This window comes from Brachycentrus maculatus, unplaced genomic scaffold (genome assembly GCF_059751285.1).
Source record: "Brachycentrus maculatus isolate JH-2025_06_01 unplaced genomic scaffold, ASM5975128v1 h1tg000685l, whole genome shotgun sequence".
Classification (NCBI taxonomy): domain Eukaryota; kingdom Metazoa; phylum Arthropoda; class Insecta; order Trichoptera; family Brachycentridae; genus Brachycentrus; species Brachycentrus maculatus.
The window spans coordinates 250,821-264,562 of NW_028281417.1; the positions used below are offsets into that span (position 1 = coordinate 250,821).

At 36.5% G+C, this 13,742-nt stretch overlaps 1 protein-coding gene across 2 annotated transcripts; it reads left to right on the forward strand.

Annotated features, from left to right (window-relative positions):
- LOC148300618 (uncharacterized) lies at positions 1-13,312 on the forward strand. 2 transcript variants are annotated; one of them, XM_088274538.1, is made up of 3 exons: positions 4,386-4,431; positions 5,976-6,309; positions 11,619-13,312. In XM_088274538.1, exons 2-3 carry the CDS (start codon positions 6,045-6,047, stop codon positions 11,711-11,713), a joined length of 360 nt encoding a protein of 119 aa, XP_088130664.1. In that variant the 5' UTR covers positions 4,386-4,431; positions 5,976-6,044; the 3' UTR covers positions 11,714-13,312. The 2 variants fall into 2 exon arrangements, with proteins under 2 accessions (XP_088130665.1, XP_088130664.1); XM_088274539.1 differs by lacking the exons at positions 4,386-4,431; positions 5,976-6,309 and adding an exon at positions 1-284.
- Positions 13,313-13,742: the final 430 nt, after the last annotated feature.

Genomic DNA, 13,742 nt, shown 5'->3' on the forward strand with positions numbered 1-13,742 from the left:
CGGCATTTCATCTGTATGTGTATTTATCAATTTATTCAGAGCTCCAAGCGGCCGGTGAAATGTGTCGGTCGGTTCGCAGCTAATAAACAAACAATGACCTTTACCACTAACTGATAATATCTCTGTTTAGACTATCAATTGACAATAGTCGATAGTTGATAATAATAGAAGACCCAGTCTCGACATGGTGGACCTCGGGAGCGCCCCCGACGACGGGCTCTTCGAACACGGCTTCTCCAACTCCGTCTTCATCATTCCTGGCATCATCGTCATCGGACTATCAGGTGAGGCATTCATCTAACATTTGTCATTTGTTTTTTTTTCTTGCAGCCATTTTTTCCGACCTCAAACGCGCGATTTGCCAGAGATTAATGTGAATTTTTTCCAACAATATGTTGACAAATTTTTACGTTTTTTTGACACAATGTGTCGATGTTTTGGTGTTTTTATCACTCACGATATGTGTATCCACCCCACGAAATGTAATTTACCAGTAAAACAAACAGCATATAACGAAATACATCAACGTTTGTAAATGCCATAACTGGGCGAAACAATTGTCACAATATTCATTTTTGTGTTTTTAATAAAATACAACTAAGTATACTCAAAAAATCTGTGTTTGAATTAAAAAAAAATACAAAAAATACATCGAGTCTTAAATTGTCTCTTAGGTAGAATATTGAATATGTGATTTTTTTGCATAAAATTTGTGATTTTTCGTGATTTTTGGACATAATTTTGTGAAAAAATTTTGAAATTAATAGTTTATACACGAATTTTAGAGTCATTTAGTCATTTTAGATGCTAAAACTTGATATTTTAAATTTTAAAAAATACACCATTTATTTTTAGTGTCGTATGTTACGGTTTTAAGTAATTTTTGGTCGCAAATTCTGTATTTTTTTGTTTTTTGTTGACACAAAAGTTGTTATTTTAATATCAATTTTGGACACTATATAATTTTAGTCATATGTGGTCACAATGTATTCAGTTTTCTTCATGTTTGTCCCCCAAGGTAGAGGTTTTTAAGTATTTTTTCCACACATTATTAAATTTTATTCACCAAAAAAGATTAAATATGCGTAATAAACAATATTCAAGGCGTATATATTAAAAGTAAGGAAGAAGACTTAAAGATGTAGAAGAATCCCTCATGGGAATACCCCCTCAGGCACATGGAACAGGTATTGTTCAGCATATCTTCCTACAGGCATAACCATCGGCAGGTTGCTCCTGTATATAGGAATGGGAAACAATCTATCTGTTGGAAGTCTCCATTGCAAACTGCCAGTTTAGCTTTCGCTGTCAGAGTTATATTTAGTACTACTACTACTACTACCATCACGTCGTTTCTCCGCAGGGGTATGGCAGAGAGGATGGAACGCCACACTCTTCTGTCCTGACATACACTCCTCACCTCCTTCACATCCCTACATCTAGTCATACATCGCTCACTCCTTTCAAGAACGTCATAAATCAAAAAACTTGATTTTTCAGGAGAATGTTTTTAAAGCTTGAAAATATAATACAATGTATTGAAAATAAATATCAAGCCACTTATCGAAGTTTTTACTGTGCAACAGATCTTTTTAGGTAAAAACTGAAGGTTTTTTCTCCATTTGAAAAATATTTAGTATATTTTAAAAAATACTTAAACAATACCTTTTCTTCAAATTGCAAAAACAACACTTTTTGCCCTGTAGCGGGTAAATATTATGTTAAAAATATGCCTCTTTTGCTGGGATATAGTACATTTTCTGGGCATTCCGAAAACATGCACAACTGAAAATTGACAATTTTTGATTTATGACGTTCTTGAAAGGAGTGAGCGACATGTCCTCCGAGTACGCAGGCTTTTGACACTTAGTAAATTTACTAAAATAAGTACTTTAAATATAAATATTTTCTACATAAATTTTGCAATACATAATAAAATGCAATGAAAGTAGGATTTTATTACGTATTTTCATCATATAAATATCATATTTAAGTTTCATAATAAATAATTGGCAATCAGCAGAGACTTGCTCCTTCACAGCACCACCTCGGATTGACCGGCGTTGTCGTTGGAATGACATACGTGTATCGCGTCGTGCTGTGTTGTGACACGTTTGCAGTCATTGGGGAACACGTGGCACGCTCCTCCTTATCTCCCAATACAAACACAACATGAAAATTATCTAGACTTAACTCTTTAAAAACCGGTCTCACATACAAATTTGATTTTTTGATGTCTACTAAAAAAAACACATAAAAAAAAAGATTTTATGTGTTCTTTAAACCTTTCCACTCTTACAACTGATCAGCTACTCTGATCAAAAAAACGCGACGTTTTTCTTACATTAAAATAAAAAAATTAGTTTATGTATTAATGATTAAAGAAAACACTTCGTTTTTTACCACTTGAGTTTTATTATAGACTACATGTTTCAGAAGTTAAACTTCCATCATTCAGGTCTGTATAGCAACTAAAATATAAAATATAAAATATAAAATTGTTCTATAAATAAGGAGGGGAAAGTTAGGGGAAGGGGTTAGTCAAGGGACGGAGTTTGAAAACAAAGGAAAAATAGAAAGCAATGGTGAAGAATTTAAAAAAAATTCATTAAAAAAAAATAATAAATTGATTTAATTTAATTCTTCACCATTGCTTTCCATTTTTCCTTTGTTTTCAAACTCCGTCCCTTGACTAACCCCTTCCCCTTACTTTCCCCTCCTTATTTATAGAACAATTTTATATTTTAGTTGCTATACAGACCTGAATGATGGAAGTTTAACTTCTGAAACATGTAGTCTATAATAAAACTCGAGTGGTAAAAAACGAAGTGTTTTCTTTAATCATTGTAACATGTGTTACCACAAAGTTAATGCCGAAACAATAAATAAAATAGTTGATGTATTAATTTAAAATCAAACACAGATTTTTTGAGTCTACTAAGTTGTATTTTATTAACAAAAACACATAAAAAAATTATATAACAATGATTAAAGAAAACACTTGTTTTTTACCACTTGAGTTTAATTAATGACTACATGTTTCAGAAGTTAAACTTCCATCATTCAGGTCTGTATAATAACAGTCTGTGTCTGTTATTATACAGACCTGAATGATGGAAGTTTAACTTCTGAAACATGTAGTCTATAATAAAACTCAAGTGGTAAAAAACAAGTGTTTTCTTTAATCATTGTAACATGTCTTACCACAAAGTAAATGCCAAAACAATATTTAAAAAAAATATATTGTGACAATTGTTTACCATAAATTATTGCTGCACGTGTTAAAACTGTCACTTAGAATTGTATAGCTACATAAGGACCGTAGTCCATTTGATCTTCGCATTCGTTGGATAATGCCCTAACAAGGCGAAACAATTGACACAATATAGTTTTTTTTATCTGTTTTTGTTAATAAAATACAACTTAGTAGACTCAAAAAATCTGTGTTTGATTTGAAATTAATACATAAATTAAAATGGAGTTCTACAAATTAAACGCCAAATCAATAAATGATACTTTAATTCCCTAACTTTGGGACACTCTGTCTGGCAATTCGTATGACCATGTGAATTAAGATGAACTGTATTTATCTGAAATATTTGTTGGTAGAATATACTTGGGTGATAAAGAAATCAGTGATCAAAGTTATACCTGCGCCGGGCCAGACATTGTGGCCCACGGAGCTGCCTACTAGAATCATACGGGCCAGAATGTCTGGCCTACAGAGTGGTAAGAGTTAACAGTAAAATACAATTTAGTAGATTAATTTAAATAAAGTGAATGTTGTCGGTAAGTGTCGGGTTGTAGTCCCGTGGTTAGTGTCGCGGACTCAGAAGTCGGAGTTTCTCGGTTCGAACCCACTCTACCACAATTTGATACCTATTTCTAATAATGAGCCGCTTAGGCTCACAGAAATAGTATGAAATCGAAATATTTGTGTAAATAATAAATATATATAAATAAAACCCTTATCCGCACCCCAATGGTGCATAGGGCACTGCGTCATATAAACACAGTGTTATCTTGATCGTTTACACACGAAGGAAAGGTGATCAGCCCTCCGCTTCAGGTACCAGTCCAGGGTAATATTGAATAAATATTAGAGTGAAAAAATCACGTATATTTATTTGACCCCCCTGGGAATCGAACCCGGGACCTCGGGAACGGTAGCCGAGCGTGCTGACCTACACTACAGAGGCGGACAAATAATAAAAACACAAATATTTCTCTTGTAAAATAAAAATAAAACATAAAATAGAAGCAGAGGAAGAAGTTAGATTCAACATAGAATTGTACAGAATAAAAAAATTAAAAAACGTGACTGGTTTTTTAAGTGTAAATAATAAGAGCACTGATAAAAATATTACCTAATTTTTTTCCTTCGTAATCTCACATTTGAAGTTTAACTTGCAAGTGTAACGGTAGTTCTTCGTAAGTTACAAATGCCAATCATATTGTAATTCGTAAAGTGACATCTTCTCCTTCTAACCCGCACCCGACGGTGCATAGGGCACTGCATCGTATACAGGCAGTGATATCTTGATCGTTGAATGCGCGGAGGAATGTGACCAGTTCAGGGTGATATTGAATAAATTAGACGGTTGTCTCAATATAGATGATGAAGAATATGGAAGTCTGGGTATTTGCAGGGCTTACGACCTGTCATAGGCTGGTTTGACTCGTCACTTTATAATATGTGTATCTTTCACCATTCTATCCACGATTGACAGCCACACTACTCCAATTTTTGGAAATCATACGTATATATGATCAATCACACGATGTTGCGTGATTGAGTTCACAATAGCCATCTATGATTGGATTTAGAAAGTTTTTATTTAACACAGAACCTTTTATTTGATGCAATATCCAAACATGAATTATTTTACATTACTGATTATTTTACATACTGGTAAACGCCTGAAAACCGGATTCTCAATTTTTTATGCAATCAATCGCCTTTTCTTGACAACAGTTGTGACCAAGATTTGCTGCGTCCTACGCCTAATCTCTTCATTCCTCACAAAGTCAAACCACCGCACGCCTAAGATTCTCCGCAAACACCTATTCTCAAAGCTTAGTACACGGCTGCTCTGGGCCCTTGTAAGGTGCCATGTTTCACAGCCGTATAAGAGAACAGGAGCAATGCAGGCATTGTATAGGCGGCATTTGGTTTTCACCGAGTATAAATCCGATCTGGTTAGTTAGTTTAAAATCACACTGGACTTTTTATTTATTGTTTCGGCATTAACTTTGTGGTAAGACATGTTGCAATGATTAAAGTGTTTGTACACCACATAAAGGCCAAATTATGAATTATTTAGAAAATTTAGAAATTCCATTCAGTTGGCTTGGCCATGTACTCCGCATGCCTCCCGAGAGCCGCCATCAAGCTTGCCTCTTTTACAAGGCATCAGATTCGCGCCGCCCAGGACGACCACTGCTGACAATTCGTCGGCAGTTCTCGTCAGAACTTCGGGACGCGGATCTGACTTGGGAGGATGCAAGGGAGCTGGCTGCCGACAGAAAAGCCTGGAGACAGTTTGTGGACTCCATATGCTCCACCTAGGGAGCGGATATGGTTAATAAATAAAAAAAACTAAATTCTAATAATAATTTATTAAATAATATATTTTTTCAAAATTCTTCACCTTTGCTTTCCATTTTTCCTTTGTTTTCAAACTCCGCCCCTTGACTAACCCCCTCCCCCTAACTTTCCCCTCTCCTTATTTAAAGAACAATTTTAAATTTTATATTTTAGTTATTATTCAGACCTGGCGATGGAAGTTTAGCTTCCGAAACTAGTTGACTTTAATAAAACTCAAGCGGTATAAAAACAAGTGTTTTCTTTAATCATTGTCACACTGGACTTAGTACCTGAACCACGTAAATAACGATGAAGATAACAATGAATTCGACGCAGTGCGCTATGCACCATCGGGTGCAGAGAGAAGACTAATTTTATCACGCACTAGACGCAAACGGAAAGGTTAAAGATCAGCCCTCGCAACGGAGACATTTCGCCATCTTAAAATCAGTGCACAATGTCCGAACAAGACATGGTATCGGAGGTTGGTGAGGGGACGATCGATCCCTCGTTTGACCCCTCCGCGGACCAGAAGCCCTTCAAGATGCCGTCGCGCGACGAGCTGCTCGGGATGCTGGACACGATGGGGCTCTCCGACGCGGAGAAGGAGGACCTGCGGGCGGCGCTGATGGACGACAGCCCCCTGGGCGCCCCGCAGGTGTTCTGGTCGCCGCAGATGTTCGTTCTCTTCGCGTTTCTCTTGCTGGTGGCTTCCATCTTTGGTAATGTCGGCCGATGGGCCCTTTGTGTATTTTTTTAATTATTTTTTTTAACTAACTAATTTTTTTCTCTTTTTTGTGTCTATATTAGGTTAAAATCGTTAAAAACAATAAAAAATGTATTAAAAAAGCACTCCACCGACAAGACACACAAGGTGGCTTGGTGGGTCTCAGCAAAAAAAAAAAAAAAAACTTCTTAATTTGTATAAATTGTGATATATACAAATAAATAAAACTAACTAGTTATGATGGTTATTAATTTTTTTTTAATCCATCCGCATATCAGTTTTTTTTCTTCAAAAATATGTATACAAAGACACTAATTGAATGTATCCCCGCAAGTAAGAAAGTTGCCCCGCCCGGAGGGGAGGTGATATGGTTTGTCAAACAATGAGGCGCTAATATTTTGCACCTGATAAAATGAAAACATACATAGAAATAATCTTTAAATGCAGAAAAAGGTAGCATGCACTAAACAGATTGATTTTTGTGGTACAAATCAGTCCGACAAATCAAGCTTTGTTCCGCAAAGCGTGTGACGCGGCACACTGGTGATTATATATAGAAGTTCCACTAAATATATATATAGCCCAGCCAATAGATTTTTGTCACGATGTTGGTTTATTAGCTAATAAATTATTATGAAATACCATAAGACTATCGGTAACATTCTTATTGAAATCTGTAGAGAACTAAGGGAGATATGAAGGTTTAAACTTTTGATATTTTAATAAAACGAAAAACGTGCATTCGCATACGTCATCAAATTTCCGTCATCGAACGTTTTATGACGTCATATGGTTTATTGTCTATGGTTTATAGAGCTGTAATAGTAGTAGTGTGGATTGTTTGTTTACCACTACACTACCATTAATGTTATCCAGATATGAGGGGAGGGGGGGTGGACCATAGACATCAACGAATAGAAAAAAAACTAACTAACTAACCATCACACCGCTTCTCCGCAGGGGTAGGCAGAGAGAATAGAGCGCCACACCACTCTGTCCTTGCAAACATTCTTCGCCTCTTCCACGTTCATGCATCTCCTCATACATACCCGCCGATTGTTACGACTCCTAACCTGACCACTTTCAAGTATTTGGCATACCTGATCGTGCCATGTTTTTCTCGGTCTTCCTCTGCTTCTTTTCCCGCTAACATTCGCCTCATAAATTTGTTATATTAATACCGTTCTTTCCTCACTCATTCGTTCTATATGTCCAAACCATCTCAACACACCTTTCTTAATTTTATCGAGAATGCTTAGAGAATAGAGCCGCCAATAATTTAGCAATGTTACCAATATTAAAATAAGTCCATCGTTTCTGTGACGTCATTCATTACCAACTTACTTAAATAACGTATTAACGAAGGCGAATTTTCCACAAGAAAATGATGAATGAGAATATTGATTATATCAGCTGTTATAAACACTTGATAAAGACATAGAAAGGAGAGTGAATGCTGGGAACAGAGTGAATGGTGCACTAAAATCAGTTTTAGCAAATAAAAATCTATCAGCGGAAGCTAAACTGGCAGTACACAATGGAGTTCTGGTTCCAACCCTTATGTATGGAAGCGAAGCATGGAGTTGGCAAAAGAAGGATGAAAGCAGACCGAATGCAGTCGAAATGCGATCGCTCAGACGAATGTGCGGCAAAACGATGTTTGATAGATGTTCGAATGATGAAATAAGGAAAGAATGCAAGGCTGAGATAAGCATTATTGATAAAATTAAGAAAGGTGTGTTGAGATGGTTTGGACATGTGGAGCGTATGAGTGAAGAAAGAACGGTTAAACAAATTTATGGGGCGAATGTAGTTGGAAAAAGAAGCGGAGGACGACCGAGGAAAACTTGGCACAATCAGGTATGTCAAATACTTGAAAGCGGCCGGGTCAGGAGTCGTAATAATCGTCGGGTATGTATGAGGAGATGCATGAATGTAGAAGAGGCAAAGAATGTTTGCAAAGACAGAGTGGTGTGGCGTTCGATTCTCTCTGCCTACCCCTGCGGAGAAGCGGCGTGATGGTTAGTTAGTTAGTTATAAACACTTCACGAGTCTAATACAATCCTTTATAGGTAGAGTATGTTCAATTAGATATTCCTCCCATCTGACAATGATCCATAGTTTCGTCGGATATCTTTTAATTGTTGATAAGCTCTGTTATGTAATTATTTGAAATTTATATGAGAATTATCAACAGTTTAATTTTTTTATAAAAAATTTAATTCAACACACAGTTTTTATCTCATGTTAATCTAAAATCAATCAGATAACACAATATTACGTTTGTCACCTTATCAAATTACGCCATGTCTGAATTTCCCAACGTCGTATGTAACTCGTGAAAAACGGTAGACGGCGGACGATTATATTTATATATATATATATATATATATATATATATATATATATATATATATATATATATATATATATATATATATATATAATCATATATTTATATATATAACTGTCAACTGTCGTCAAGAAAAGGCGATTCAGTTGGCTTGGCCATGTACTCCGCATGCCTCCTGAGAGCCTTAATCAAGCTTGCCTCTTTTACAAGGCATCAGGTTCGCGCCGCCCAGGATGACAATTCGTCGGCAGTTCTCGTCAGAACTTCGGGACGCGGATCTGACTTGGGAGGATGCAAGGGAGCTGGCAGCCAGCCGACAGAAAAGCCTGGAGACAGTTTGTGGACTATATATATATATATATATATATATATATATATATATATATATATATATATATATATATATATATATATATATATATATATATATATATATATATATATATATATATATATATATATATATATATATATATATATATATATATATCGTAGTCATACAGGACAAAGTGACCAAGTACAAAAATGTGATCAATTGACTTTTTGATAACTTACTAGCTTAATTTTGCCCTGAAAAAATCCCAAAGGATTTTAAACTTGGAAGCATAATATATTGACTTGGTAAAAATTACTAACTTCATTGATGTTTATTTTGTTGCCAAGCAAAAGTGACTTAAATGGCCCTCCTGAACATTTTACGTTTTGTCAGTTGGTCACTTTCTCCTGTACGACTACGATATATATATGTGTGTGTGTGTGTGTGTATATTCGCATAAATCAATCATTATTTGATATATTTAATAAGAATCTATTATCCTTATCAATAATTGATAAATAATATCTCATTTTATCAATCGTACGTGGCCATTAGTTATATATACACCTTCGGACGTACAAAAGCAGTTGCCGTGATTTAAAAAAAATTATAAAACCTTCCGCCGTAATGGAGGTCGACCAAAACGTGGACCATCTGGTGGACGTCGTGTCCAAAATGACGCAAGAGGCGGCCAGACTGCGCGAGATCTCCAGCCAGATGGCTCTGCAGAAGGCGTCCGGAGATCCGGCGACCACTCTCAAGGCATTGGAGGGGCTGATTAAGCAGCTGAGCGGGGGGGAGGGGACCCTCTCCAGCCTCACGGCACAGCTGCAAGGGATGTCCGACCGCTACGACCTGCTCTCCTCCAACGAGAAGGCTGAGTTCGACTCGAAGGCTCGCGAGCAGCTCGGAAGCAAGATGGAGGAGATCAAGGGCATCGCCGCCAAGCTGACGAGCGATATCGTCAACAGCAAGACCGTGGAGCAGCTCACCGCGAGCGCCTCGGACAGCCTGCCGTGGACGCTGCAGCAGTACAGCGCTGGCACCATTATAATTTGCGCTATAGTCCTCCTTGTGATATTTGGTTAGTTTGGTCTTTTATTGTGGCACTCCACGCTGAAGGTCGGTAATCCTCACAGCAATTTCGGTGCTGCAATGGAGCCACTCTATCATGTTGTCAAGCCAAGATAATTATAACTAACTAACTAACTAACTAACTATCACGCCGCTTCGCCGCAGGGGTAGGCAGAGAGAATACAGCGCCACACCACTCTGTCCTTGCAAACATTCTTCGCCTCTTCCACGTTTATGCATCTCCTCATACATACCCGCCGATTGTTACGACTCCTAACTTGTTGTGGCTTGATATTTATTTTTAATACACTATATTATATTTTTAAACTTTAATAATAATCACTTGAAAAATCAAGTTTTTTGATAAATGACGTTGTTGAAAGAAGTGATCGATTTGTCTGAGTTGGAATCCTTGGAGGAATTTCAGGAATTTATATTACGAGTCAATGGGAATCTAAAAAGGATATTGGAGTAGCCTAGAATAAAATTGAACATTTTCTCGAACCACACTACTCAAATTCTTGGTATTTTCTGGCGTTTCTCATGTGTGTGATTATAATCCAGGATTCGGACCTCACATACTAATATAAGAGTTTCTGCTTGATAAAAAGCTTCTTAACATCTCAACAATAGATGTCTCTTGTGAAGTTCTAGTGATTCAAGAACAAGTTTTCTAAATTGGTTCATATATATAGAACTTCATAAAGACATAGAAAGGAGAGTGAATGCTGGGAACAGAGTGAATTGTGCACTAAAATCAGTTTTAGCAAATAAAAATCTATCAGCGGAAGCTAAACTGGCAGTACACAATGGAGTTCTGGTTCCAACCCATATGTATGGAAGCGAAGCATGGAGTTGGAAAAAGAAGGATGAAAGCAGACTGAATGCAGTCGAAATGCGATCCCTCAGACGAATGTGTGGCAAAACGATGTTTGATAGATGTTCGAATGATGAAATAAGGAAAGAATGTAAGGCTGAGATAAGCATTATCGATAAAATTAAGAAAGGTGTGTTGAGATGGTTTGGACATGTGGAGCGTATGAGTGAAGAAAGAACGGTTAAACAAATTTATGAGGCGAATGTAGTTGGAAAAAGAAGCAGAGGACGACCGAGGAAAACTTGGCACAATCAGGTATGTCAAATACTTGAAAGCGGCCGGGTCAGGAGTCGTAATAATCGTCGGGTATGTATGAGGAGATGCATGAATGTAGAAGAGGCAAAGAATGTTTGCAAGGACAGAGTGGTGTGGCGTTCGATTCTCTCTGCCTACCCCTGCGGGGAAGCGGTGTGATGGTTAGTTAGTTAGTTAGTTAGTTATAGAACTTCCAAGAATTTGAGTTGTGTGGTTGTCAATAATGGGTAGAATTGGTGAATGTTACACGTGTGTTAAGCGATCACTTAAACCAGCCAATGACGGTCGTCAGCCCCGTAAATGGCCAGACTTCCATATTCTTCTTCATCTTTGATGAGATGTCAAAAAATAATGTGTTTATTATAAATAAATTGAATTTTTAAAATGTCAATTTTTCTCCTTTCTAACCCGTACATTTCTTTGTTGCAGCATTCTTCGGGTACAAACTTTACAAGTCTCTCAAGGACAAGGAAGTCAAGCGAGAGGAAAAGAGGAAGCTGAAGCAGCTGAAGAAGAGGAAGTAGACGCGATGTTGCGACATTCGGCCGGCGGACGGGGAGCTCGGGGCATATCGGGAGCATTCGGCAAAATTGGGGAAATAAGAGGGATGTAAGGAACGTTTCTGGGGTGTCATTGGAAGTCTAGAAAGGATATTGACAACATTCATTGGAATGTTGAATCTTGGATAGAACACTCTCCTTATCATTCATCATTCACTTTGTGTAATACCACTTAAAAAAAACACTACTTCGTAACTACAGGTTTCGGAATAATCATTCCATCATCACGTCAAATGTAGATTAAAATTAAATTTTTACAGTCTGACAATTTATTAATCTTTTCTTTTAACCCTTATACGCACCGCAATGGTGCATAGGGCACTGCATCATATAAACGCAGTGTTATCTTGATTGTTGACACACAAAGGAAAGGTGATCAGCCCTCCGCTTCAGGTACACCAGTCCAGGGTAATATTGAATAAATATTAGAGTGAAAAAATCACTTATATTTATTTGACCCCCTCCTGGGAATCGAACCCGAGACCTCCAGTACAGTAGGCGAGCATGCTGACCATTACACTATACAAAACACATTTATACAAAAATCAAATTTTGGCATAGAGAATAAAATACAAATGAATCACAATGCTTAAGTAAGAATTTCATTTTAATCTACATTTGACCTGATTACGGAACGATTATTCCCGAACTGGTAGTCACGAAGTAGTGTTCTTTAAAGTGGTATTACGCAAAGTGAACGATGAATGATAAGGAGAGTGTTATATTACCATACCACAAAGTTAACAATGCTTTTAATATACAAAATATCTTGGATAGATTTTACTAACGTTTCTAGTGTGTAATTGGGTATGTAGGAAGGATATTGAGAACATATCGCTCACTCCTTTCAACAACGTCATAAATCAAAAATCTGTATGATTTCGGAATGCCCAGTAAATGTACTATAACCCAGCAAAAGTGGCATATTTTAAACTGAATATTTACCCGCTACAGGGCAGAAAGTGTTGTTTTTACATTTTGAATAAAAGGTATTGTTTAATAATTTTTTTATACATACTAAATATTTTTCGAATGGAGAAAAAACATTCAGGTTTTACCTAAAAAGATCTGTTGCACAGTAAAAAGTTCAATAAGTGGCTTGATATTTATTTTTAATACATTTTATTATATTTTCAAACATTAAAAATGATCTCCTGAAAAATCATGTTTTTTTATATATGACGTTGTTGAAAGGAGAGAGCGATTTGTCTGAATTGGAATCCTTGGAGGAATTTCAGGAATTTTTATTACGAGTCAATGGGAATCTAGAAAGGATATCGGGGGAGCCTTGGAACAAAATTGAACAATTTCTCAAAAGTTTTTTGAAAATACCTTGTGGCACATTTTATAAAACTTTATGAAATAAAACTAAAACTTTGTTCTTGACCACTTTTATTTTTTACCCTGTCATCTTCAGGGATGTACATATCCATCTCTGAAGATGACAAAGTCGGAGAAAAGTACCGAAAGTGGTTGAATACAATGCGTTTGTTTTATTTTATAAAAATGTTGAATTTTATTTATATTTTGTACTAAATATATTTTAATTGTGAAATATTGAAACTTTTATTTTATTTATTATCTTACTAAGCGCAGAGGGGGTATCTACGTATATTTTTAAATGAATATTTTGAATGTCATTTGACAGGAGATTGGACTTAAAGTGTCGGGTTGTGGTCCTGTTGTTTCTCTCTACCACTCTACCACAATTTGATACCTATTTCTAATAATGAGCCGCTAAGGCTCACAGAAATAGTATGAAATTGAAATATTTGTATAAATAATAAAAACACAAATATTTCCCTTTTCTATCAACAATAAAAAACTTGGCATCGTATCTCAAATTTTAATATATTTAACACATTGTCGGCGGGACACGGCATTTGCCGTTTTTCGCGGACTGTCGGTCAACTGCGGGACACGGCAAATGCCGTTTTTGTGGACTGTCGGTTATCGGCGGGAAACGGCAATATACGGGTTTGTTATCAGCGTG

What these genes read in the sequence shown, in the direction of transcription:
- LOC148300618 (XM_088274538.1), top strand. Translation starts at nt 6,045, where the DNA reads ATGTCCGAACAAGACATGGTATCGGAGGTTGGTGAGGGGACGATCGAT. An exon ending in GCTGGTGGCTTCCATCTTTG is followed by an intron (nt 6,310 to 11,618) that starts GTAATGTCGGCC and finishes TCTTTGTTGCAG; the next exon opens with CATTCTTCGGGTACAAACTT.